At 52.5% G+C, this 25522-nt stretch overlaps 5 protein-coding genes across 5 annotated transcripts; all 5 read left to right on the forward strand.

Moving 5' to 3' along the window:
• Positions 1-7360: 7360 nt before the first annotated feature.
• Positions 7361-10638, forward strand: BO95DRAFT_407951 (Zn(II)2Cys6 transcription factor). The gene is made up of 4 exons (XM_025584089.1): positions 7361-7464; positions 7513-8365; positions 8436-9354; positions 9420-10638. Exons 1-4 carry the CDS (start codon positions 7434-7436, stop codon positions 10455-10457), a joined length of 2841 nt encoding a protein of 946 aa, XP_025444941.1. The 5' UTR covers positions 7361-7433; the 3' UTR covers positions 10458-10638.
• An 870-nt stretch (positions 10639-11508) lies between these two features.
• BO95DRAFT_450986 (J domain-containing protein) lies at positions 11509-14077 on the forward strand (the record flags this gene model as incomplete). Its single annotated transcript, XM_025588055.1, has 4 exons — positions 11509-11558; positions 11598-12087; positions 12189-12536; positions 12605-14077. The coding sequence occupies 4 exons, from the start codon at positions 11509-11511 to the stop codon at positions 14075-14077; spliced, it is 2361 nt and encodes a 786-aa protein (XP_025444942.1).
• A 594-nt stretch (positions 14078-14671) lies between these two features.
• On the forward strand, positions 14672-16528 carry BO95DRAFT_440209 (SKIP/SNW domain-containing protein). The gene has a single exon (XM_025585904.1). It carries the CDS (start codon positions 15008-15010, stop codon positions 16418-16420), a length of 1413 nt encoding a protein of 470 aa, XP_025444943.1. The 5' UTR covers positions 14672-15007; the 3' UTR covers positions 16421-16528.
• A 2774-nt stretch (positions 16529-19302) lies between these two features.
• BO95DRAFT_440214 (uncharacterized protein) lies at positions 19303-19922 on the forward strand. The gene has a single exon (XM_025585905.1). The coding sequence runs from the start codon at positions 19388-19390 to the stop codon at positions 19700-19702; it is 315 nt and encodes a 104-aa protein (XP_025444944.1). The 5' UTR covers positions 19303-19387; the 3' UTR covers positions 19703-19922.
• Positions 19923-21767: 1845 nt separating this feature from the next.
• BO95DRAFT_356631 (ACT domain-containing protein) lies at positions 21768-23353 on the forward strand (the record flags this gene model as incomplete). Its single annotated transcript, XM_025582314.1, has 3 exons — positions 21768-21812; positions 21929-22320; positions 22375-23353. The coding sequence occupies 3 exons, from the start codon at positions 21768-21770 to the stop codon at positions 23351-23353; spliced, it is 1416 nt and encodes a 471-aa protein (XP_025444945.1).
• Between the last annotated feature and the right edge of the window lie 2169 nt (positions 23354-25522).

Genomic DNA, 25522 nt, shown 5'->3' on the forward strand with positions numbered 1-25522 from the left:
ATTTTGACATGCTATTATTTTGTCTCTGGTCGATGAAGCATATACTGTGGTTGGGATGGGGGCTCTGGTTGTAGTGGTAGTACTAGATAGAATATACAAGTCATACCCAAAGAGCTTTATATGTTTGAGAGTTCGCCATTGAGTTGTCAATGAGGGCTGTAATATACCATGTGAGCATAAATGTGAATCTCGACATAGAAGATATGGATTTTTGCGAGTTTGGACAATCTGGATTCTATACAGAATCAAGTTGGAGAACCAAAACTCCACGGAGCCCGCGGTTCGCCGCTTCCCGCTTGATAAAACTAACGGAAATCGCATTCCGAGACAACTGGAACGAAGAGAATAAGCCCACAATGATTCCCCCAATCGATTGAGCGGTCCTGCCATTCCAGCGAGCAAGAACAAACGAAACCTACTGTGCGCTGTATACATCCAGAAACCATCATACGATCTCGCCGGCGAAGAGATTGCACAGTCTAATTTTTTCTTCAAGCCGCAAGGAACGAACGGACGTATAACCTAGGGTGCACTGTAGACTAACGTTAGTCTGTATGTACAGTAATCTCCATATAGATTTTAGAGTAAAGTTGGTGCCATCCAATTTCTTTTCATATGCCGAACTCCAAAATTGGAAAAAATGCCGCAAGCAACCCTGGTTATTGGCGCGATTATCGATCAGATCTCGAATTTTCCCGAGCATATACCGAAATTGTTTTTTTTTTTTTGTTTTTTTAACTTTGCTCGATTCGAGATGGGGTTGGAGAGATTTGGACCGTTGGGAGGGAGGGAATGCAACGAAGCAAAGGCCCAGGTGCTCGGATAATAGTCTAATTAGTCTACGCGTCAACCTTCCCTAGTGAGATTCGCGAGGCTCTCGGGACGTCAAACTTGGAACTATGAGTGACTGATAGATCATCGCTGGGATCTCGCTTCGCCGTGCAAAAAAGTTTCTTGACCGTCGCTTGTTTTGATTTGGAACTCACATACACACACACACACACACACACACATACACACACACACACACACACACACACACACACACACAAACACAAATCCATCTCGAACGCGTGTACACTTCGGAGTACACTGCCTGATTCTGTTACGCCTTTGCCGTGCGATCCCGCCCTGGTCTAGGCGCGGGAGGCAGTATCCGCGCTTCCCCAGCCCAGCCCAACGCGACAAACGGGAGGGAGATTAAACGCCGATATCACGGTTTCCTCTAAGACAGGATTGGGAATGACAGGGATAGAGGGAGGGGAAGGGGGGAGAGATTGATTAAGTGAGCAATATATGATACTGGCCTTGAGAGAACCTGAGGATTAAACCTCATTTCCGCGGCTGCGCACCAAATTAATCTTGGACCGCTTGGTATAGGCGCCATGAAGCCCTAACACTCAGAACAGCCTAGCACCGCACCGGTATGCTCCGACCGAGTCGACCGGACGTCGATCTAGTCACAGACGCCAGTGATTTTCGCCACCCTCCCTCCGTCTTACTTGCTGAAACTAGATCATCCCTGTTGACCACTGCGGCTGTTGGGGTCGTGCTATAGTGACATGGTCTATAGTAGTTCGACCTATGAGTACGTGCGAGCACCACCACCAGTTGATGATCCAATATAGAGAGATGAGTATAAGAGCAGTAACCGTCTTGGCCGACTAGTTTGAACCTCCCGGGAGAGTAACCCGAACGGTTACTACGGTTAACGGAGTCCATCTCCGGGACTGGTGCGACTACGATAGGATCTTCCTAGCGCCGGATTGGACGGGAAAAAGGGCTGAGGGATGAAAGAAAACCAGTGCAGTGGAAGTCTTCATAGCGAAGAGAAAAGACTTGGCTAGAAGCCTTGAATATACTCGATGAGGAAAACTACTTAGTATGGGTTCTATGACCCCAATATGCACAACTTATGAACTACTGCGAGTGTGTGTGTACTTCGCCTCGAACCGGGCCGGTCCTCAAACCTTCCCTTTTTTTCCCCCTTTTCTTCCCCTTAGCAAATCAGCCATTGACCACTTACGAAACCTTGTGCACGGGACAATAACCCCAATTACCGGTTTGGGCTGTCCGGAGAAATCCTGGACCTCTGGGTAAAATATCAATTTGACCAGAACAGCTACAGCTCCGTTAGAAGGAGAATCGCAACGAATTAGCTAAACTCTTCAACTCGATCAAAACTGCCTAATAAGGTAGTAATCCTGAGATTTTATTCCATGATTCTTGTACTGTATATAGTGTACGCAGTAGAAGTACCGTCAAGTCAAGCATCATGTCCTCACGTGACCAATGCGTCTGATTGGCGGCGAGTCTTGCATAAGTGAAGTGGTGATCAGTTCTAGTGTGCCTGCACTACGTCGCGACGACCTGCTCCCTTGAACCAACTGTTGAAGTTTGAGTTTGCAACACAAGGACGGAGACAGAGTTATGCATGTGCATGAAGCTTGACATGGTCGACACCAGACTGTACAAAGTCGTCGTAGCGGCAATTCCCCCGACCTTTACCCGCACGAGTCAGGAGTGAGTGCAGAAACCTAGGGGCCACTTCTCCCCCCCGTCCAAATCCACCATCAGGGCAGAGACAACTCCAGAAAGTGGGTTTGCGCTCGCCCAAATCCCGAGGGATCGAACCGAAAACCGTTTGTTAAGTTCCCGAGAGGCAGCTCCCTGTCGCTTGGAGTCGGAGGTCACGACAATCAATGCTGATCAACGTTTACCTCCTCCTCCTCCTTCCGTGCAGGTATTTTATTCGTGAAAAAAATGAAGTAGTTGTCATTGAAGTGGTGATTCCATTGCTGAGACACGAGCACTCGATTGAGCCCATCTAGAAAGGAAGCCATTTAGATGTGTCATTTCCGAGCTTGTGCTGGACAGTTGGAGTAGCTATAGAAAGGTGGGGGTGAGAGATGCAAAGGGACAATCGACCTCGGAGGCTCGGACAACAGTTTCAATAGTCGATGGTAGTTGCCAGATAGTCTCCGGCGGCAGTTACGATGATTCATGGTTTGCTCTACACGGTAATGCATTGAACATTTCAGCCTGGGGTTCTCAGGCCATCGACAGGTTTAACCATGAAATGGGAGGATTCTCGCCAGGGGAAAACTCTTCCACTGGGAATCATTCCCGATCTTCCAAGTTTTCTCTGACCAAACTTTGTGCCTGGTCTGACTTCTTTTTTGGCACAAGGTTCAATCTGGCAAAATCTCCGTTACTATCAGTTCTCCCTCGCAATTTCCCCTCCCTCCGTCATTCTTGTCCTAAGTTCTAAAGCCGCAGTCCGAAGCCCAGAAGTGACGGTGCAGATCTATCTGATCGCCATACTTGAGACAAACCCGCCTCCGGAGAGGGGCTCCTCCCTCCCCCAAACCGTTAAAGGAGCTGCCCATCGTGAGGTGAGGCGTACTCTTAACCGCAAGCTTGAATCGCACCTATGCTGAGAATCGTTAGTCACTCCGACCACCTTCAATTCTGGACATGAACAAACCACTGAACAGCTGAACTGAGTTCTTGTTGATATGAATGACAATAATCTGCAATTGACAAAAAAAAACCGAAATTAAAATCAATTAGAGCCGCCCCAATTCCACCAACCGCCCGGGCAGTCTTCTGGGAGACCCTCTTTTTGCGTCGGTTTTCCGGGTGCGCGCCAGAGTCCACTTAGTGTCGAGACCCCCACGAATAACAGCTCAACGATCCTCGATAGCTACAAGGAATGATCAGAGACAAGTGCTCTGTGCCTCTGCCTGGGGAATCCTTGGCTCTGCTTCGCCGGATTCCTTCTCGTCTTCTTCTAGATTATGACTTGGGGGGGAGAGGGGACTTGGATGCCAATCCTTGTTGCTTCTGGGCTCTTGGTCTCCGTTTTAACCGGCCGTAACGGACAAGGGCCATGCCATCTGCATGGGTCCGCTCAATGCTGGGAAACAGGCCCTGCTCCACTTCACGGAAAATCCGACCGCATCCCGGCCCTGCTGCTAAACAAGACGATAAGCTGGTGGAACCGCGGTGGTTCCCTCCCTAAACGTTAGCCCTTGGCGAATTCGTCCGAGTTTGAACAGCCCGGCCGAAACTGTGTCGGCATGGTAAGAGTGGGAGAGAACGGTCTTTTCGTCCGGGGATTTGCCCATTTTGATCCTTGCTGGCTGGATGACTGGTTAGTTCAGTGAGTTTGCTTTCCTTTTTTTTTCCCTCTTCCCCATTCACTCTATTTTTGCTGCTCATTTCCGTCTTCTGCTGTGTCCTGACCAAAGGTCAAGACAACGAGTGATACTCTATGCACATCAATGCTACTTTGATTAGCCGCTCGCGAAGGTTTCCCCTCGTGTTGGGTCCGTGTTGCTCCGGCTCGCAATTGCTTCTATTTCGAGCTAATTCGTCGCGAGAGGAAGAATCGCAAGTCCGGAGGGAAGTCCTTCAACCATGAGGCGACAACCACTGAGAGTATACCTCGGTTTGGGCCAGTGTGCTTTTCGAGAGGCGGCTCACAACAACTGAACTCTTAGTCCTCGCTCGGACGGCATCCACCGGCCGATCTCCCAGTAGTCAAGGCATTTGCAGAATCCTACCACTAAACTACTACGTACTACGGTAGGTCATGGAAAGGGACGCATTGTCCAGACCAAGCCAAACTAAGGTTATCGCCAACTGCCGTCCCGAAAAAAAAAATAAGAGAAGACCAAGAAGCGCAAAAAAAAAAAAAAGAAAAAGATTATTTCTTGCTTGGGTCTCGGATTCTCGAGCGCCGCAATCATGACTAACGGGAATCTCAAGGTTGCAGAGAGCTGGATCTCTTCCGAGAGGATCCTCTTGCGGGGCGCCGGTAGGGAAACCTAATTATCACCAGAGCCAGCCCGACAGGGTAAAAACAAGAGAGCGCGCTGGCAACAAGCCCTAAGCCAATGCACAGAACAAGAAGGGACCCCGGGGAGAGAGGGACCGTAACTCTGTAAGAGCCTAGGAGGGGCGCGCTGACGATATCTGATACCCAGTTGGATAAAAGTCTAAATCCTAATTCTCCCCATCCATGATGATTTCCGTGGCATGATTCGATCGGAGGGAGGAGGGGGGGGGGGGCGATGATGAAGGGTCGATGCTTCGTGCCTGTTCTCCTGGTCCCTCCCAGGCTCTCTCCCTCTCCTCCATCTCCGGTCCAGGCTTTTCCCCTTGAACCCCCTCCCCTCCCCGTTGGCTATATCGATTGTCCCATCAGTGTCCGTGTATCCGCGGAACGCCAATGATTTAGGCGTCATGGTGGAGCGGGAGCGAAGTTCACCCGAAGACGGAGATTCACTAAGTGCCGAAAAGCAAAACAAATGATAATTGAGGTGAGACAGTTGTAAATAGCCAGAGAGAGTGAGAGAGAGGGTGTGTGGTCACGGTATGTGGGAAGGAACCCGAAGCACTACTCATGGATGGATGGATGGATACCAAACTGAGTTGACCGGTACGGGTGACCCCGTGCCTTTCGGTACTGATCAATCTGTCTGTCATAATAATAGTATATGCCCTACTTTCTCCCCCTTCCCCCCTGTCGAAACTGTAATTGCCGGTGTGAAATTCAATCTGGATCGGTCACAAATTGCCTCCAGTGTACGGAGTACAGTCTTTACTGTATGTACATGGTAGTTCTTTTCAGCGCACTTGCCAGATGGGTTTAGGAAGGTGAGGAGACAAGGATCCAAGACTCCCAAAACTATTTACTACCAGGAAGGAGCTTCGGTCACAACGTTATTATTCCTACCGGGCCCTCTTTTCTTCCCTCTCTCCCTTTTCACCTTTGCTCACAGCTCATCTGGGTCCCTTGGTGGTGGTGGTTTGTGTGTGTGTGTGTGCATGGCATCTTCATTATCATATGCCCTGTGAACATCGAACTTGAAGGCTGCTGTCACTGCTGCCACTGCGGGTGCTGGTGCTACTGGTGCTGGTGCTTGTTCATTTCTCCTCATTCCCTTTCATTATTCCTTCCATCGCATCGATTATTACAGTGCACAATTGTGTATCACTACCTCCCCACGATCTCTGCTCTTTTTTTTAAGGGCCGATCTAGCAAAGGGGATCTTGTTTCATCACTGGGTCTATTTCAAGAGGCACTGCCGCAATATAGAGTAGCAGCACCTCAGCCCCTCTACTTCGGGCCCGATCTGATTCGTTAGTGGCAGTAACCTCCCGGCCAACTTGGAGCCAAGTTGACACTGGCCTGCCTTTTGACGTCTTGCACGGCTCGACGGTCCGCGTTGCAGAAGCCTGGTAATTCGAAAAGAGCACAACCAGGCCTTCTTTCCCCTCTCACGACTGCTGGATGTCGTTGGAGTGGTACTCTCTGCCTTCTACCTAGTACCCTGCCAGGTGCCTACTACCTACTTCCCTAGTAGGTGGTGGTTGATCTGATCAATAAAAGGGATTGTCCCACCGAGGCACAGAGACCAACTGGCCTTGACTGGCTCCAGACGGCCCTGCCTTCCTTCTTCGGTCCGCCGTGGGTGTTGTGTTGATGTGTGTGTGTCTGTCTGTGTGTTTCGCCGTCCATCTGCATCCGCACAACACTGTTTCGCCCCCAACCTCTTCTCTCCCTCTGTCATCATCTCTCAACGATCTACTTGATTTGGCTATTCTTGGGCTGAAAAAAAACAACCTCACTCAAAAAACTCCATCTCGGTCTCCTGCTCACTTTCACCTATAATCCCGACGCATAAAGGCCTGCTATAACAAGTGATACTTTCATCATCTTCATCTTCATCATCATCATCATCAATTCATCATCATCATCAATTCATCATCATCATCAATCTCTCAACGACAACGATCTAGATCTCCCCGCTGCGTTCCTGGTATGGAGAGTTCTCACAAACTGACAGTGCTTCATGGTCATCTGCAACATGACTACTGGTCTTTAGCTGCAAAGTTCTCCGATTCCATCATCCCGCAGTGAATGGAAGTATCCAAGTGAGCGCACGTGGTGCGGACCCGGCTCTCTTGTTGCGAAACTCCTGCTGTTCCAGCCGATAGCGTGACATTCCTGCTACCGGAAAGACGAACGTGCTCCATACCTGAGTCGCATTCAACTTGCTCCCAATTTTCACCCTACGCCCCGTAAGCATCCGACTACCATTCGGTTACCCCACTTGTGGCTGTCAGTTGGGGACGTCAACAGTTACGGTTCCAGTGTGAGTCAACGAAGCTTCATTTCAGCAATCTTGAAGATGGAGATGGCTAAATGGTCTCCAGCGCTTGTCAAATTGCCTTAATCACACTTCTGGGCAGTTCAGACAACACCGATCAACAGTTTTCCTTTGCCGGACAGCTCAAATCCTGCCTGGCAATTAGTGCCTATAAGCTCTGAGAGCCATCGCATTGGAAACTTCTTCTGCCTCGTGGCATTGGCGTTCTCCATAGCCAAGTCTCCCTGCATTTAGAACCAGAGCGCCGACATCATGTCGGATCACTCGACAGGTCCCTTTGGGAGTAGGTCACCTTTGAATATTGAGTTCGTACAATCAGCTAATGTGCCAGGCTCCGGAGCCCATCCATACCAGCTCCCACCTCCACGTACGTCCGCACCCTTACAGATCGGGACGGACCCCTTCCTGCGTCAGCGCAATCCAACAGAGAACCGCGAACCCGGCGAGATAGCCTCGGGGCGGTCGAGTCTTTCTGGGCCACAGCTGGGGCCGAAGGAGCAACTGCCTCCTGTGAGTCAGTTACTGACGCCCAGTGCGCATTCGAGCCGGCCATCGTCTCCATATCACGCCCACAGATTCGGGGTTTATACCCCTCCCACTGGTAGCACAGAATCACCAATCCCTCGCCATCATAACGAACACATACCGCGATCTAGCATTCACGAGAGCTCTCGGGCTTATCCTGAGGCGGTCGCATCGCAGAGTCGAAGCCTGCCGCCGTTGTCTCACATTTCTACCAACACTGGATTCGGACGCGAAGGCTCTATACACACAGCGTCTACTAGTTCGTCCGGACACCCAATTCACGCAACTCCTTTCTCATATCCTGGCTTCAAACCCCAGGATAAGGAATATGGCGGGGATTATTCCCCATCAGAAACCACATCTGACATGGCCTCGGCTAATCGATCCTCAGATAGCAATGTACGGCCTCACGTGGTGGATGAGAGATACATCGACGGAGAAGGATTGTGTTATATCTATGCGGATGGGTCGCACTGCCCGAAGCTTATTGACGGCGTTCCAGTGAATGCAAACTGGGGGATCACAAAAGCCGGCAAGCCGAGGAAGAGACTGGCACAGGCTTGTCTGACTTGTAGGGAGAAGAAAATCAAATGCCAGCCAAACCTCCCCAAATGCGACCAATGCCAGAAGTCTGGGAGAAACTGCAGGTTCGAGAGCGCGTAAGTCGGTTGATGACATTGCTTCTGAGTACCGGCCAAATCTGCAGCTGCTGACTGAATATCATCACAGACCTCGTGGCCATCGAGCAGCACTCAAAACGGCGCACCTCATGGGCAAATACGATTCACAGGAGAGCTACTCTGCAGGCGGTTACACTCATGGCGCCTCACCTCAGCCCTCATACTCGACGATGCGGGCATCCGAGAGCTCAGTATCCCTCCCAGGCACGAACTCGCTATCCCCCAAGTCCGAAGCATCCATAATCACCCCGTCAGCCGTTGACACAACTCAAGACGTGATGGACTACGAGCCACAGTTTCGACCGAAAGCGTACAGTTTTGGCCGAGCATCCTCGGGAGCGGAAGTCATAGCCAATACCACAGTCAGCGTGTCTTCATTTGTGTCTCCAGATTATGCCGAAGTGTTGACAGAGATGAAGGACATGGACCCTCAAGATCCACTTGCGAGCGACTGGAATACAGACCCTTACGAGGCCGATCCGGAACTTACTGTGCACTACATCGAAAGCTATTTCACCTACGTGAACGACCGGCTGTACTACATCTTTCCACGAAAACGATTTCTGCTGTGGCTAAGGGCGAGCCATACCAAATCCTTGGAAGACAACATGCTTCTCTACGCGATGATGGCATTAGGATCGGTATTCTCCGATCGTCCCGACAGGATGCTGGCGATGAGGAAGTACGCACGCATAGCTCGATACGCAGTGGAGCATGGCAGACACAATTTGTCTTTGCAGCTTGCCCAAAGCCACATCATCCTCAGCCTTTGGTACTACGCCATAGGAGCCCTGGTGCAATCGTGGGACGCTGCTGGTGCGGCCGTCCGTACAGTATGTGGACTTCGTTATAATGTCGAAGCAGGGGGAGTCATTGTGGATCAAAACCAGGCCTGTGAGTATGGACTGCATCCACAGGCTTTGATTGAGTGTCGCAGGCGAACATTCTGGGTTGCCTTCATCAAGGACGTGAGTATCCAAGCCAGCCTGTTGAGTCTGTCTATTTCGCGGCTAATTGTATTGGTGTGATCTAGCGTACAACCTGCGTTTATGCCCCGTCACCCGTCACCATCTCCTCCCAGTCCGCTTACCTCCGACTTCCTTGCCGCGAAGAAGTTTTTGAAGCACAAGAATATACCACCGTACCTTACTTTCAGAGTTTCTTGAACCAGAATCCTTCTTCCAACAACGACATTTCCAGTGCGAGCGCCATGGCACTTTTGATTGAGATCATGTCGTTGTGGGGAGAAGTATCGGACCATGTCTTCCGGTTGTCGTTGATCCCGACGGAAGTATATGGCGAACACTTTGAGCAATTCTACTCGACAGTGGCTCGGCGCGCTGAGGAATGGATTGCAAGGCTTCCGGACCATCTTACGTTCACAGCCGTGAACTTGGAACGGAGCATCCGTGCCAAGAAAGCAGACGCATTCTTGTCAATCCATCTGGTCTATCATGCTACGTTGATGAAGCTGAACCGACATGGCCGTCACCAGAGCATTCGCGCGGAGGTGGTTAGCCAGCATATCCACGCCGCGAGAACCCATGCGGCTGATATCCTTCGTATGACCAAAGCACTGGTTCAGTACGCAACGGAGTACGAACCGACCCGGATTCTCATGGAGCCAAGTTCGGCCAAGGGAGCGATCTTGAATCCTTTTCTGGGCTATGTGATTCTGTCCGCGATCGATATTATCAGTGCAGCAGGCCGGTTGGTCGAGCTGCGCGAATGTCTTGCGCTCATCCAGGGTGGTCTTGAGGCAGTCAAAGAGCTGGCTCGGTTCTGGGGCAGTGCCCTGGCGCTAGCTACCTTGATCCAAGAGCGGCTTGATACCTTGAGCGCATGTCTGGCGAGCCCAACGCAAACCGAGGGTAAAGTGGCGTTCCTGAGCAATAGCGCGTCTCTGGATAGCAAGGCCCGCAATGTGCTGCAAAAGCATGCCGAGCCATCGACGGACGAGGATCTTATGTATGGAGCATTGCCATATGAGGGATTGCTCAGTGCTCTAGGCGCTGGCAATGGCCCTTTTCCGGCCGAAACCATCCTTTGGGTTGGCGACACCAAAAGCTGATACTGTTTTCGGGAGGATCATTGACTTTGAATTTGGAGGCATGTAATAACAAAGCACGGCCATTTTGTTGTTTTTGATTTGACACATCATATACCCGGGAGGCTTGTTTTGACTTGGTTCTGGAGTGGGTTTGTGACCACGCCAGTGAATGATTGTACATACATACTGTGGGGAGACGAGCATTTGAGTCTTCATGAAGCATATGACTGCATGAACTGAGTCAATAAATATACCTATGAGTTATTGACCTGTGATTAATTCAGTTCGAATTACATACATAGTAGTTATTGTAGTGGACTCGTTAGTGTCATTGTACGTCCTCACCGCCGAGGCTGTTTCTTCCGACGTCATTAAAGGGTTGACGAACGACGACCACATGTGACCTGCAGCAAGCCAGCACAGCACATCCGCTGTAACTGCAGACGGGTCAGTAGTTTCCCTTTCCCAGAGAGACCAATATCATACCTAGTCCAGTTAGTTGATGCTGCTCAGTGAAGTGATAGAGTGAGATGAGACTATCTTCCCAAAAGGAGGGATGGTAATTAAGCAACTTGGAAGCCCGTCCTTCAACCTCAATCCCGCCGGACTTCCTTCCTACCCGACCTGAAAAAGTTCCCCGCTCTTTCCGCCCCTCCGTTCTTCGGTACGGTCCAGCCAGTCCGCCCGCGGCTGCGGACTGCTGCCAGCCAGCTTCCTTGCCCATTCCGGCGCGCGTTTTGCCGTTGTGACAAAGACAGGCGGTCTTCTTCCTTTTCGCCCTTTGCAGAGTCGTCAACGGCCAGAGATTATATCATACATCATACTTCGAGTATTGGAGTACTGGGGTATTCTATTCCGACATATTTGATTTCCCCAAGCAAGGGATTGACTGACCACTCACCCAGAATTTACCGAAAGGTAGCTTGCTTTAACGCGGGAGGAAAAAAAGCACCGCCTGAAAGGACACTCAACGCCGCGACCGAATTAAATTAAAATCCCAAAACATCTGCCTAGCCTACCTACCGTACCGTACCGCAAAGGAGAAAAGGGAGGGAGAAAAAGAACTGAGAAGATGTCCACAACAAGGGACAGGGAGGAGGACTCGGAGGACTCCTCCTTCTTGTTACCGCAGCACCAACCGACTGTGAACAACAACAACAGCAACAACGACAGCAGCAGCAGCAGCAACGATGCCGACGACGACGATGAAGACTACGACCTCCTCACCGCTGGGGACGACAACGCTCAAGAACCCGATTACTACACCCTCCTCAACCTGCGCCGGCACCCGCCGCCGACGGACGCCCAGATCCGCTCCGCCTACCGCGCGCTCACCCTCTCGTTCCACCCGGACAAGCAGCCGGAGCACCTGGCCGAGGCGGCCAAGCGGCACTTCGAGCGGATCCGCGAGGCCTACGAGACGTTGATAGACGGGCGGAAGCGCGTGGTCTATGATCTGCTGGGGGCGGAGGGGGTGCGGGAGGAGTTTGGCGAGGCGGAGAGGGTTGGTAGCCATGGGGCGGCGGCGGGGGCGGCGGCGGAGTGGAGGGTAGGGTTGAAGGCGAAGAGTCCGCAGGAGTTTCGGCGGTGGTTCTTGGAGAGGATGAAGGCTAGGGAGCGGAAGGCGGTGAATTCTTTGGTGGAGGGCAAGGTATGTTCGTCTCGTTTTGAATGGGGATTTGGGAGGGGATGACGGGGGATGCTTTGGGTTGGCTGGTTGACTAACTTGTGTTGTGCTGGGGCGATGGCTAGGGTTCGTTTACACTCGGCGTTGATGCTTCGAATACGATCACTATCGATGAGGATGCCGGCGAGGTCTATCTGAATGTCCCGGATCCGAAATTGTCGAAGTTTGGCGTGGCGTTTGCGTTCAAGGCGCCGTTGCCGACGTGGAGGAATATTGCGGGGGAGGACGAGATGGAAGACGATGATGACAACGAGAACGAAAATGGGGCGGACGAGGACGGTGCGGTACCTGACCTCAGTTCGCTGGGGGATGGACCGGAGATGGTCATCAATGCTGGGATCTCGGGCAAGATTCGCCATTTGACGCAGAAACTGCAGGTTCAGATCGAAGATCAGGAGCCGGAGGTTGTCGAGGTAATTCCTACGGGTCCCGTTCGAGCATAGAGGGATAGGCGAGAAGGGCTCACTGATTGATTGTCTAGGTTCCTGTCCCCTTGGTCATCTCGACTAAAGAATTGCAACTGGGTGTGGGCGTGCACCACGCCTTCGGAGATCTGGCCGGCTCCAAGGGCATCCTGGGCAAGCCTGCCTTGTCGTTCCTTCAGTACTCGGGCCTGGCGGTGAATGCTTCGGTGCTGCCATTTCCACAGCTCGATGTCAACTGGGCCAAGCCTTTCACCCTCGTCCGCGGGACGAGGCCTTTCCGGCTAGAACTGAACACGGTGTTCCAGCGGCCGGTTTGGGCTGCTCCGCCGATGCTGGGCGCTCGGCTGTCGAAGCAGATTGGCGACGAGAAACATGTGTTTGCCAATCTGGACAGTGGGACGCTTGTCTGGCCGGTTTGGTTCCGCCAGCTCCTCAGCCCCAGTTACGAGATTCAAGATGACTTCAAGTATCTGCTCTCTATTCCTGGACAACTGAGCCAATTCCAATTCGGTCTCTTGTCCCAGCCGACGACCAGGTATATGGCTAGTATTGACGATGATGAGGATGACGGCGAGTTGGACGAGGACGTCGATTTTGAGGACGTCCGCTCCAAACACCGCAAGAACAACCGTGCTGCGGAAGCGTGGCAGGTAGGAGTCGCAGTCAGCCCGGCGATGGGTGGCCTGTCCTTCAACTACTCTCGAAATATCTTCTCTGGCAAGCCGTCCACTGATGCATCACTTTCCCAATGGAGCTCGGAGGGGCATTATCGCCTTCCTCAAGAGAATGAACCCCGGTCCGTGAGGATTGGCGTCCAGAGCACGGTCGGGTTCGACCTGTCGCTTGGCTGGCACATCGAGGGAACCCGTCGGGTTGGTGACCTGGCCCGCATGGGGCTGGGTGTAGGTGTCCAATCGGCGAATGGCTTGGTTATGACCCTTTCCTGGAGCAGGCTGGGCCAGAACATCCGATTGCCTATCACGGTGTGTTCCTTCGAAGCGGCTAACGCTGATGCCGCTGCGGTGGCGGTCCTGCTGCCCTGGGTCGCGTACTGTGCGCTGGAATTCGGGTTTATCCGTCCGAGGGAGCGGAGGAAGCACCGTCGGGTGATCGCCCGACGACAGAAGCAGCTCAAGAAGCTGGTACCCAAGAAGAGGGAAGAAAGTCAGCAGGCGATCCAGCTGATGATGGATCAGGTGCAACGGCGCCGTGACCGGGAGGCCGCGCACGATGGCTTGGTGATCACCCGGGCCGAATACGGCCACTACCCCAAGAAGAAGCGAAGCGATGGCAGCGAGAGGGACCCTGACGTGGCCGATGTCACTGTTCCGGTCATGGCGTTGGTCGACAACGGTCAGTTGGTGATATCTAAGAACTCGGCCAAGTTTCACATCCTCGGGTTCTATGACCCTGCGCCTCTGCTGCCCAAGACCCTGAAGATCTGGTACACGTACCACGGGAAGGAACATTACGTGGAAGCGGGTGACAAGGAAGGCGTTACCTGCCCTATGCGCTCGCATATGGTGTGAGCGAGGTCATGAGGCCTTTTTCTTCGTTGTTTGATTGTTGTGTTCATTTCATACTTTCTTAATGTAAACGTGAGCCACTGACATCGGATCCTCCACGATGCATATGAGCTTGTTCCATGATGGTTGTCTGTGTATGATAGACCTGCGAAGTGATTCCCCTCTCATCGATTACTCTTTTACTGGCGATGATCTAAGATTTGATGTACTGGACTGTACTATAAAGCATATAAATGGACATCCGTACAATGCTCTGTCTTGAACATTTTTCCTGCCAATCCCCACTCAATTAGAGACAAGCTCTTGACACTGAACTGCTGGCCGGGAAGATGTAGCCAAAGATAATGAATGGCGTACTCATCGCCCAGCAACTTCAGAGGAGAGTGAAGTACTTACAGATAGAAGTATTGAGTAAAAATCCCCAATGGCCACCGCCCCGGGACCACGTGACCGTCGACGCAATTCCGCCGCCCGCCAAACTTCCCATTCCCGACGAGCTCGAAACGCAATCAACCTCTGAATCCCTTTCCCCCCCACCCATCCATCCCTCAAGTCATCATCATCTCGAACCCCTACCACGATGGCGTCCATAGCGGAGGGACTCTTCAAGGCTCTTCCGAAGCCGAAATACACCGGCGAGGAGGAGGAGCTCCCACAACACGCGCAGCCCCGTGGGCCCCGGGTCGTGGGCCCCGGCCAACTCGATGAATCTCAGATTGTGCTCCGGGTAGGTTTCCACCGCAACCCTTCTTAATCGAATCCCCCAGTCTACACCCGACTACGCGGATATGATACTAACTTTGACTTATTTGTGTCTAGAGAACCGGACCTCCCCCCTATCAGAACCGAGCCGGATGGCGGCCGCGGGCCCCCGAGGACTTCGGCGACGGCGGCGCGTTCCCGGAGATCCTGGTGGCGCAGTACCCGCTCGACATGGGGCGGAAGGGGACGGCGTCAACGTCGAACGCGCTGGCGGTGCAGGTGGACGCGGAGGGGAAGGTGAAGTACGACGCGATCGCGCGGCGGGGCCACGGCGACAACCGGATCGTGCACGCCTCGTTCAAGGACCTGATCCCGCTGCGGCAGCGGGTCGACATGGGCGAGATTTCGCTGGACCGGCCCTCGGAGGAGGAGGTGGCGGCGCAGATGGAGAGGACCAAGACCGCGCTGGCCAGTCTGGTGGAAGGGGCGGTGTCGGCCCAGAAGCCCAAGAACGTGCGCGGGGGCCGCCGCGCCGAGCCCACGTTCGTGCGCTACACCCCCGCCAACAACCAGATGGGCGACACCTCGCGCAAGAATGATCGCATCATGAAGATCGTCGAGCGCCAGCAGGATCCCATGGAGCCGCCCAAGTTCAAGCACAAGAAGATTCCCCGGGGTCCGCCCTCGCCCCCGCCGCCCATCATGCACTCCCCGCCCCGCAAGCTGACCGCGGAGGATCAGGAGGCCTGGAAGATCCCGCCGCCCGTGTCGAATTGGAAGAACCCCAAGGGTTATACCGTGCCGTTGGATAAGCGGTTGGCGGCCGATGGTCGCGGGTTGCAGGATGTCACGATCAATGACAAGTTCGCGCAGTTTGCCGAGGCGCTGTTCACGGCCGACCGCCACGCGCGGGAGGAGGTGCGGCTGCGCGCCCAGATGCAGCAGAAGTTGGCGGAGAAGGAGAAGGCTCAGAAGGAGGAGCATCTGCGGGCGTTGGCGCAGAAGGCGCGCGACGAGAGGGCTGGCGGCAGTGGCAGTGGCGGTCGTCGTCAGCGGGATTACTCGCGGTCGCCGTCCGCCCGCAGTGTCAGCCGCAGCCCGTCGAGGTATTCGGATCGGTCCGGCACGCCGAGTGGCGGGGAGGACGAGGACGAGCGGGCGGCCCGGCAGCGGGAGCAGATGCGGCGCGAGCGGCGGCAGGAGGCGGAGCGGCAGCTGCGGCAGTCGCGCATGGGCACGGAGCGGCGGATCCAGATGATGGCGCGCGAGCAGAACCGCGATATCTCGGAGAAGGTGGCGCTGGGCCTGGCCAAGCCAACGCAGTCGTCCGAGGCCATGTACGACTCGCGGCTGTTCAACCAGACGAGTGGCATGAGCTCCGGGTTCAACGAGGACAACCCCTACGACAAGCCGCTGTTCGCCGCGCAGGACGCCATCAACAGCATCTACCGGCCGCGTGCGCAGCTCGATGACGACGACGAGGGAGAGGGAGCGGGCGAGGAGATGAGCAAGATCCAGAAGTCGAGCCGGTTCGAGGTTCTGGGCCGAGCTAAGGAGGGTTTCAAGGGAGCTGAATTGGCGGAGGTGAGTTTTTTTGCCCATTTGCTTGTGGTCAGGGCCAGAGTGCTAATCTGTCTCTCCTAGGCTCGCGATGGTCCCGTGCAGTTCGAGAAGGACACGACGGACCCGTTCGGTATCGACAGCATGATCGCCGACGTCACGGGAAGCGCGGGATCATCGGGCCAGAAGCGCTACGGACTCGAGGAGGTCGATCGTTCCGAGCGTGGATCGAAACGGCCCCGGGTGGAAGACGATTGATGGTGGGGTTGAATCAGATACCTTCAACTTTAGTCTTGTGACTGTACCTTGTGAATTCGGATTCGGAATCTTGTGCTATGCATTGCGGGCGTTGAGCTGTTACTATTCTCGGTAGGAAGGGTTTGTTTCAAGGTTGCCAGGTAGGTACGCCAGATGCTATTTTTAAATTGGAGATCAAAAGAATACTACATACAATGATTGTACACTACCCTGGTGATTCCTACATACTCCGGCTGACCTTGTGGTTGGTCATCCCATCCATGTACACTGGAGTAGGCTACGCATGCCGCCCGCATTCAATCGGAAACCTGCCCCTCTTCATCCAAGCACCCGTGCCGCAGCCATGGACAAGGGTGTTAGTATAGTATAGCGGAGCAGAGCATAGCATCTCATTTCTGATATGCCCATGCCCATGCCCACATCCATACAACCAATCCCGACTCCCCTTCTACTTCCGTGATAAGGTTTCAAGTTGCCTTCCCTCTCCTGCACCTTAACGAAGATATCCTCCGCATACTACCTCTCTCTCTCTCTCCAGTAGATATCCTTAAACCCACCCACCTCATCAACACCCCTCCCTACCTTGGTATGAATACAGTGAACGCATGCCCATCCGGCCTTAGCACATTCCAAAAAAGGAAGCAAAAGTCACCGTCACCCGATCTACCACAAACAGGATCCCTGGGTTTTGCGTAGTGTATATGTGTTCAGGGCTCGGGGAGCTTAGAAGCTTGGGTTGGGTTGGGCTGGGCTGGTGGTACGATATGATACTTGGACTGCTTTAGTAGGATGCTGGTAGCTGTAGCTGAGATTAGGGGAGTTTCTTTGTGTTTGCATGTTGTTGATGGTTTGAAGCTTTTTCTTTATGGGAAAGTATATGGTTGGAGGTCTGGTCGAGTGGTTTCTTGTGCCTTGTTATTTGGTTGGGTTGGGTTCTTGGTGGAATGTACTGTACTGTACTGTGGATGGGATGAGGGTTGAAGGTTGAGATGATGTGCGGGTGGGTGGGGGGTGGGTGGACTTGTACTTGTGACTTGTTTGGGGGAGTTAGATATTGGCTGGCTGGGTAGTTTGTACTGTACTGTAGGGTGGGTAGGGTGGGTAGTAGGGAGCAACTGGATTTGGTGTGCATGATCTCTGGGTTGGTATCATGGGGTTCTTATGCTTAGACTTTGATGTTTCAGCTGGAGGCTGGTTATTGGTTTTCTGTGGTGGTGGTGGAGATGATCTTGCCATTCTCCTGTCAACTACAAGCATGAGTAACGTCCCGGACTACCTACTGTATCTGTGGATGATCTTGCTATTCTTATCTGTCATTCACAAGTGATCCCAGCCGGTGTCAAGGTGATCAGTAGTTACTACTTGGAAGGTAATCAGTGGCGATAACCCAGTATAATGCCGCAGGTGGATGCACTGTAGGTGCCTAGTGCGGAGGCATCTGCACGGTACTTCTTCCCTTCCCCTTCCCTTGTTCAGAGGGGCGAACGGGAATAGACTACACATCCACTGTACGATCTCGTCAGAAAGTACCGTTATACCCCGGGATGGCGTACTAACTTCCGACTGGGGATATAACTGTGCTCTGCTAAGGTACAAGCTACATACTGCATTACAGCTACACCACACCTACACCTTGAGCTGAGCCACACCACACCACACCACACCACCCTTCCCCCTCCCTCATCGTGGCTTGATATCTGGTTGGTGGAAACGAAGCAAATAGCGTGGAAGGATCGCATGAACTGCTCTGCTCAGGGCTGTGCTGTGCTCTGCTGCAGGCTGCCTTTCCCCCCCCAGCTTTGTGTTTCTTTGCGTGGGTGGTCTCGTATTCGGCTGTGTGGTGGATGTGATGTGAGGATGCGTACGGGGTAGCGTAGCTGACTAGAAGTGTGGCTTGTGGCTTGTGGCTTGTGGCTGGGGTACTTGCTGCTTGGTTGGGACGATGCATTAGGAAATCGCAAGTACTGTACTGTAGTTACTGTATCTTTTGACTTGGGTAGTCCAGCTAATGCGATAGTAGACAGACATACATGCATGCACCGATGCGCCCATGCACGAAGGCAGATATCAGGCCATTGTTCTTGGTATCTGCTCGGGTCGATCAGCCGGTGGTTATTGGGTATCACCTACTTACTCGGTGACTTGACTTGACTTACCGGATGGGCTGGTATATCTTAGGTAGAATGGAAAGGGGGGGGGGGGGGAGAGATAGGGTTCGTTACTTATCTACTTACCTACCTCAGGCTAGTACGATTCCATACCTAGTAGAAGATGGATTGAGTGGTGGGTGGGCGATGGAAGTTTCAATCGACCAACCAGATAGATACAACACTGCTACGCCGGCGGAGATCGCTTTTCGTTGTCTTCTGCTCTGGTCATGGGGGTGGGATTGCCTTGATTCTGTTTGGGTTGCGATGGTCTTAATGTGCTGTGCTGTGCAGATGGGATTTAGACTCTGCGCTTCAAGCGCATTATTCGAGATGGGGCACCGGAGGTAATGTGGACGGAGGCATACAAGGACTGTTAAGGGCGTAGCAGTTGAGTTTAGGGGAATTGTCTCGGGTAATTTGGTGCTGCAGCACGTCCGCTCGACTGTACTCCGTACAGACGCTGCGTGGCGATGAAACTCGGACGGATATCTGGGATATAGAACTGATGGCCTGTCGCTCGGGTCCGAGATTGTGGAATTACTTTGAGGATGTATGTACTGAGTAGTTTCTTGCATGCCATGTGCAAGTGTTGTCAGCGGAAGCGGAAGGCAAACGCGATGATGTTTTTGTCTTCAAATTCACGATGAGTGGCCAGGCCAAGCTCCCCATTAAACTGCTGTCGGGTTTCATCTCTAACTGGTTGGCGTATATTGCTCACTGCAGTGCTCCGGCAGTCGATGTCAAAAGTCCAAATTCCACAGAAGTACCTGGACAGCGACTGCTCCACAATCCGCTCAACAGTCCAGATACTAATTGCCCACTTGGCTCCTCTTTCCTCGAGACTAACACGCCGGCGTGTGCCACAATTCCTTCAATTTGCTATACAGTAAGGTCTGTAGAGTGCCACCCCCTCACTTCTAGCTGCAAACCAAAAGCCGACAAATTACCTGAGACGTGAAGGCGACGATGCAAAATCTCTGCGCCCCTTATCTACTTGTCCATCGCCACTCATCCACATTCCCACTGCAGGATGGCCCTGTGTGACTGGATCGATGGCTGATTTGCGCGACCGTGGTGCCTGACTAGTAAGCCAGCCAGCAGCTCTTGTCTTTCCTCCCACACGTTCATCACACAAGAACATCCTTGCCCCTGGAAAGTGCGGGGGAGCCGAGAAGGTGAGAAGAAGGTGGAGGGGGGGAGGGAGGCTTGCTTTCTAAGGTTTGCGCAGGATGGGAGTGGGAGGGAGGGAGTGAGAAGACGGTTGGCGAGCCAAACCAGAGGCGTCCGCTTATCGATCCGTGCGTCCGCGCGCGCTGATTGATGAGCATCACCCAAAGGAAAAAGAGAGCAAACTTAACCCGCTAGAACCAGCGATCATCCATCCGAGCAGTTGAGCACAGGGCAACACTTCGGTCGGGACCAGCGTCTAGCGCGGGGGCGCCATCCAAAGGGATTTGCTGGTTCGACTGATAAGCAGTCTGGGTCCCGGTGGAGCCTGGCAGCTGGAGACAAGAGATAAAGGCCGGAAAAGGGCGTTGGAATGACTCGATTCGAAGTATTAGGTAAAAAGGTTTGTGGTGGTCGAGGTTGTGTGAGCGTAAAGGCAAAAAAAAAATTTGGGGAGGTAGAGGATAAGAACCAGAGTTCGTTGGGTCAGTCTGCACTCGTTCTCAGATCTCTTTTTTTCGATTCGTCCTTGGCTTGGGAAGGAATCGCACGAGGTACACACTGGTACTGGACTTGTAGAAGAAACGCGAGTGTGTCTGTGTGTTCTCGTCCTGCAGCCAGTCATCATCAGCAGTGAACTTAAATTTTTTCTTTTTCTTTTCTTTTTTCCTGTCTCCAACAGTTACTGACTGACTGACACTCAAATCTCGTGGGGGGAAAGAATCTGGATTACTACTACTTCATACCCTGGTCACAACCAGCCGAACATCCGCTGTGGAACTGTTGCTGAAACGGTCAGGTCGCAGTGTCACATTTTCGAAGCCGGACAGGAACTGGTCCAGACTCCACCCATCCATTAACCTACATTGAGTCAGTTGAGTCAGTGTAGTAATAGAGAAGAGAAAACCTGAAGAGAAAAGTGTGTGTGTGTGTGTGAGTGTGTGGTTGGAGGGAACAGACGAATTGCATCGCATCACCAGCCACGAGGGAAGTGGTGGTTGTCGAGTCACCTGCTTTCCACCTCTAAAATAAACTAAGCTCTTCTCCTCTTCTGCCTTCTGCAACAACTACTACTGTGCACTATTAACTCGAATCCTCTTTTGGTCTTTCCCCTCATCTGCCTCTTCTTCCACTTCTGCCTCTTTTGCTTCACCCTCAAATTAACCTTCAATCTCCTCTATCCTCTCACAAGACCACCATTCCCCCCCCCCTCCCCTCCTCCTACTGAATCAACGGTGACGCAAATTCCTCCTTCATGCCGTAATCTCCTCAATTGCCTTCTGCATCGATGATGATCTACTAAATCCCGTCTTCCGTGCTACACCTGCATTGATATCATCTGTCCAAACAATGGCGTAACCAGGGGTGGGAGAACAATGATCAATCGAGGCTACGAACTATTCAGGTCTTTCAAGCACAGAAAGAAAAAGCGAACAAAGGATCCTGACTCAACCTACCGTCTGGCGTCATAATCCCCCAGATTAAAGTGATCGCCCGGGCGATTGATCGGCCTTGCCTTGCCTGCACCACACTGCACTGCACTGTACAGCCGCAGCCTGGTACATACTTTATTACTGGACTGTCTACTTTTATTATTACTGAAATCTCATCAATCCTTTTACTCCTTTCTACTCCTATCTCTACTCCTGTCCACCACTGATCGATCTTGATCTATACTGTGAGTTTCCACACTATCGGTCTGCGCTTCTCACCTCTGACTGCTATTAGACCGTGCCGACACTACCTTGACCTGATTGAATGGTCTACTTTGCCTGGTCGTCGGCTGTCACTACAGTGAATCAACGCCTGCTGCGGCCCTTCTCTGCCCACAAAGTCTAGCAAGAAAGTCTAGCAAGATGGAGCAATCACTGTCTCTCATCTCTGCCCAGGTCCAGTTCATGGTGAGCCTTGACTTACCCTGTACACCTCATTGCCATGTCCTTTTTCATACAGACAACACAGCATGGCATCTACCCCGCTCAAGCTTATCTCACTAACCACCGTCGTGGAATTACAGGAAGATCGACTGGCCCTGGTGCATATTCCACTGGATCTCTACCCGTTCTTCCTCAACCCGATTCTGCAGGTGCTCTTTCATGAGGTATCTCCGATCGCTGAGGCTCGAACGGAAGGCCAGGACTTCGGCCGTGCCGAAATGCTCAAACATACGCAGCCCGCATTCTTGAACCTCTCTATCACCCCGGTGGAATGCTCCATCATGTGTCCAAGACAGCTTGCCAATCAGTACTTCGCGCCATTGGTCGATAAGTTTCTTCGCAACAATTCGTCCAGCCAGAGTCGCCTGTCGATCAGTCCCGATGATTTCATTGCCATGCAGGTGTACGGCGAGGGTCTGGAAGCTGGCCAGCGGGTCCTGGAACTCACCCGGCCACTGGCCATGGCTGGAATGTACGTACCAACTGATTTGAGATTTCGAGCAACGCACTGACTGGAATGATGTAGCTCCATCTTCTTCATCTCGACCTACTTCTCGGATTACATCATTGTCCCCCTGCGCAGCAAGACTCAAGTGATCGAGACGCTGGAGAAGCGTGGCTTCCAGTTCGAACTGTCAACGGAGGCGTTCATCAACAACAATCAGGCTCAATACGGTAGCTGCTTCAGTCCTGTTTCCTCTCGTTCGGCAAGTAGTTTGAGTTCCCCTCCGGCCACTCCTCCCCCTTCGTCTTTAGACGAACTACAAGTGCGCACATTCTCGTCACTACGCAAGAACCACATCATCCCATCTGTCGATCGCTCGCTTCGTCTAGTGCATTGTGCAGCCCACCATCAATTCAGCAGCAACACCAGCTCGATTGAGATTCTGCGCGAGGCCCTCACCACTACATTGATTGTTGACAAGCCACGGTTCTTGTCACTTACCTTGACCGCTGCTGACCCCGCGGCATCTCTACTTCTGGAGAAACGGCTTCTTCCGCGGTTCTCGCATGGGAACTCCACAACTGCGGGCGAAGATGATGAGTCCAGTCTTTTACTCGGGTCGAAGGAGGAGATATTAGTTCCCATCATGCTGGATCTCCGCAAACTGCCCCTTGAGGCGACAGGCATCGTTTGTGGCGTTGCTAGTCGACTGGCCGATGCTACTCATGCCCGAGACGATGAGGACACCGATGTCTCCACCTTCCTGTCTCGTTCCTACAATGGTTCGGGCACCTCTCTGGACAGTGCCTTCAAACCCTTCCTCTCCTCCAGCTGGGGATCCGGCGGACCAGTGCGACCTCTTGGCCTCGACGCCAACGTTGCAACCCATCGCTTGCAACCGGACATGGACCTGTCGATGGATGCCGTGGAAATTAGTTTCCTCAGCACGGCCCGCGCGGGCACCATTCTGGTTGGTGAGCATGAGTTGCACCGAGCCGTGGAAGCCTTGGAAGCGGAAAGTCACGAGCCGGAAGCCGCAATTGAGGCTCTCGAGATTTAGCTTTGCCGTTCGCATCCCCTTCTTAAAATTTCGTTTGATGTGTTTTTATCCAAAGTTTTCATTGCTTTACGTCCAGATACCAAATTGTTGCATTGACCTCGCCGTTTCTTGCATTGTGTGTTCCTGGCGCCAGTTGCATACTCCCATATCATCGTTTGTGTTTCTTTGACAAAATTACTCCAAGCCAGGCAAAGCGAAGTTGGGTGTTTGGGAAACGTCGTTTACGCTGCATGACCTCTCCAGAAAAGTTGTTTGGTTGTTTCTTGTGCATGAAACCAAGAATTTCTTCCAAGATTGTTGCATTTACGTCGGCCATCTGAATTTAGTTTACTGTGATTGTGAGACATTTTCATGGGATCTTGTTGGACTGGTAGTGGATCCGGATTGTCCATATTTTGTTTTCTTTTCAATTATTGTGACAGTACTTGACGGTGATATAGCAGACTAAGCTAGCATGTGGCTAGCTGGTGTTATCGCTGAGGTTATTTATTTCGATACCGTGATCCGTGCATGCACTGGCCGTGAGACTCCGGAGTCGCCGGTAATCATGGCTACCTAGTCATTTGATTCATATTGAATTGACATAACTGTCTGTAACTTCCTTCTCCGAGGTGATTGGCATGTAGACAACACACTGCCATGCCCGCGGGAAATGTCGGTTGCCACATCCAGTGTATCGTATACCCCGTGAGAGAGATCAAGTCTCAGGGGCAACGGAGGCAACAAGCCCGCCTGCCGCCTGTGGCGTTGCCTACTTGCCTACTTGCCTACTTGCCTACTTGTCCGTCTGCCTACATTTGTCAGGATCGTACGGTAGACCAGACGCCTCATCCCTACCTACCTACCTCCCTAACTCCCATCGCAACAAGCTCAGAGCCCAGTATGGAGCAAATTTACAATCACCGTTCTGTACCCCGTACTTCACCGTAAACCCCCCTCCGCGTAACTGTACAGATAGAGAGTGCAGGTTAGGTCAACTCATACATCCCCCTACCTCCCGGTACCTCAAGCACAATCACATAAGTCAATTTACACCGCACCGCAACGTCCCTGCATGATCATCTCGAGACGATAACTAGGTAGTTCCCTTTCCCCGGCCCCAGGGGGCTGGGGCCCGGTAGCCCCTTTTCCTTTCCCCAGATGAGTTTTGGGGGTGGGGCAAAGGCGTCGGACCGATCATATACGGATATGAGTTGATATGATATGAAATCCAGCCGCTTCGACCGGATCGGATCCGAGGGGAATTGCCAATGGTGAGTACTGTACGGAGTACTCCGTAGGCATAGGAGTAGAGTAGATCAAGGATGTGAGATCACAATTGACTACCCTTTACGGGGATTTCATCCATTTACTGTACTAACTATATAATTTACTGAGTAAAGTACTGTGGATATGATACCGTGTACTGTATACTATACTCCCGTGCAGTGGATTAAATATCGATTCCAGATGCGGTGGCAAGGGTGGGGGCGGTTATTGGAACGAAGATTCGGGAGACTTTGTAGATGGGTAGTGGATTATAGGATAGCATGGTATGAATTGTACTGTGTGTACTGTATGTAGTATTATCTGTGGTGTAGTGTAGGGTAGTGTAAGCTATAGGAGGAAGCTATACCAGTCTGTGCTAAACAAACCCAATACTGCGGTGGGTCCGTCTGAGCCCGCGGGATCGCTAGGTTCGTGGTTCCATCCTGTGAGCATGGGTGCGCTGCTTCTATTGCTTTCTGTATAATAGTAGCAGTTAAAGGCCGTCTTTCTGGTGGGCGAGCGGATCAGTAGAGGCGGGATAACGGGCTTGGTTAGGGGAGTGTCTGATCAACGGCGGTGCAGGAGGCGGATTGTAAAGGTGGGTTGGGTCGGATATCTTCGGTGGAGTTTGAACTGCTCTCAGGCTTGAGGAATCGTGAGGGAGCTTGCGTCTTCTTGGTTCTGAGAAATGTGGGCAGTTGTACCTAAGACTCCAGGTGGTGAGAGATAACTGCCGGTATGACCAAGCACCCGAGTAGGCAATAGCCCCCCCCCCCCCTCGGCCTCGAGCGGATAAGTAAGGCCACCCGGCGGCGAGGTTCGGGTTGCGGTGATTCGAGAAGATGATGTACTAGGCAAGTATGTTGCGTGACTGAGGTGTGACCCTTTCGAGTATGGCCCCAGAGTTTACAGCTGAAGCAG

The sequence above is a fragment of the Aspergillus brunneoviolaceus genome, assembly GCF_003184695.1.
Source record: "Aspergillus brunneoviolaceus CBS 621.78 unplaced genomic scaffold BO95scaffold_14, whole genome shotgun sequence".
Taxonomy (NCBI): Eukaryota; Fungi; Ascomycota; class Eurotiomycetes; order Eurotiales; family Aspergillaceae; genus Aspergillus; species Aspergillus brunneoviolaceus.

Bases quoted from the DNA above. Each gene is read 5' to 3' on its own strand.
- BO95DRAFT_440209 (XM_025585904.1), top strand. From the start codon at position 15,008: ATGGGGCGGAAGGGGACGGCGTCAACGTCGAACGCGCTGGCGGTGCAG.
- BO95DRAFT_440214 (XM_025585905.1), top strand. From the start codon at position 19,388: ATGAGTGGCCAGGCCAAGCTCCCCATTAAACTGCTGTCGGGTTTCATC.
- BO95DRAFT_407951 (XM_025584089.1), top strand. From the start codon at position 7,434: ATGTCGGATCACTCGACAGGTCCCTTTGGGA. The intron at 7,465-7,512 runs GTAGGTCACCTT...CTAATGTGCCAG, and splicing joins CTCGACAGGTCCCTTTGGGA to GCTCCGGAGCCCATCCATAC. The intron at 8,366-8,435 runs GTAAGTCGGTTG...ATATCATCACAG, and splicing joins AACTGCAGGTTCGAGAGCGC to ACCTCGTGGCCATCGAGCAG.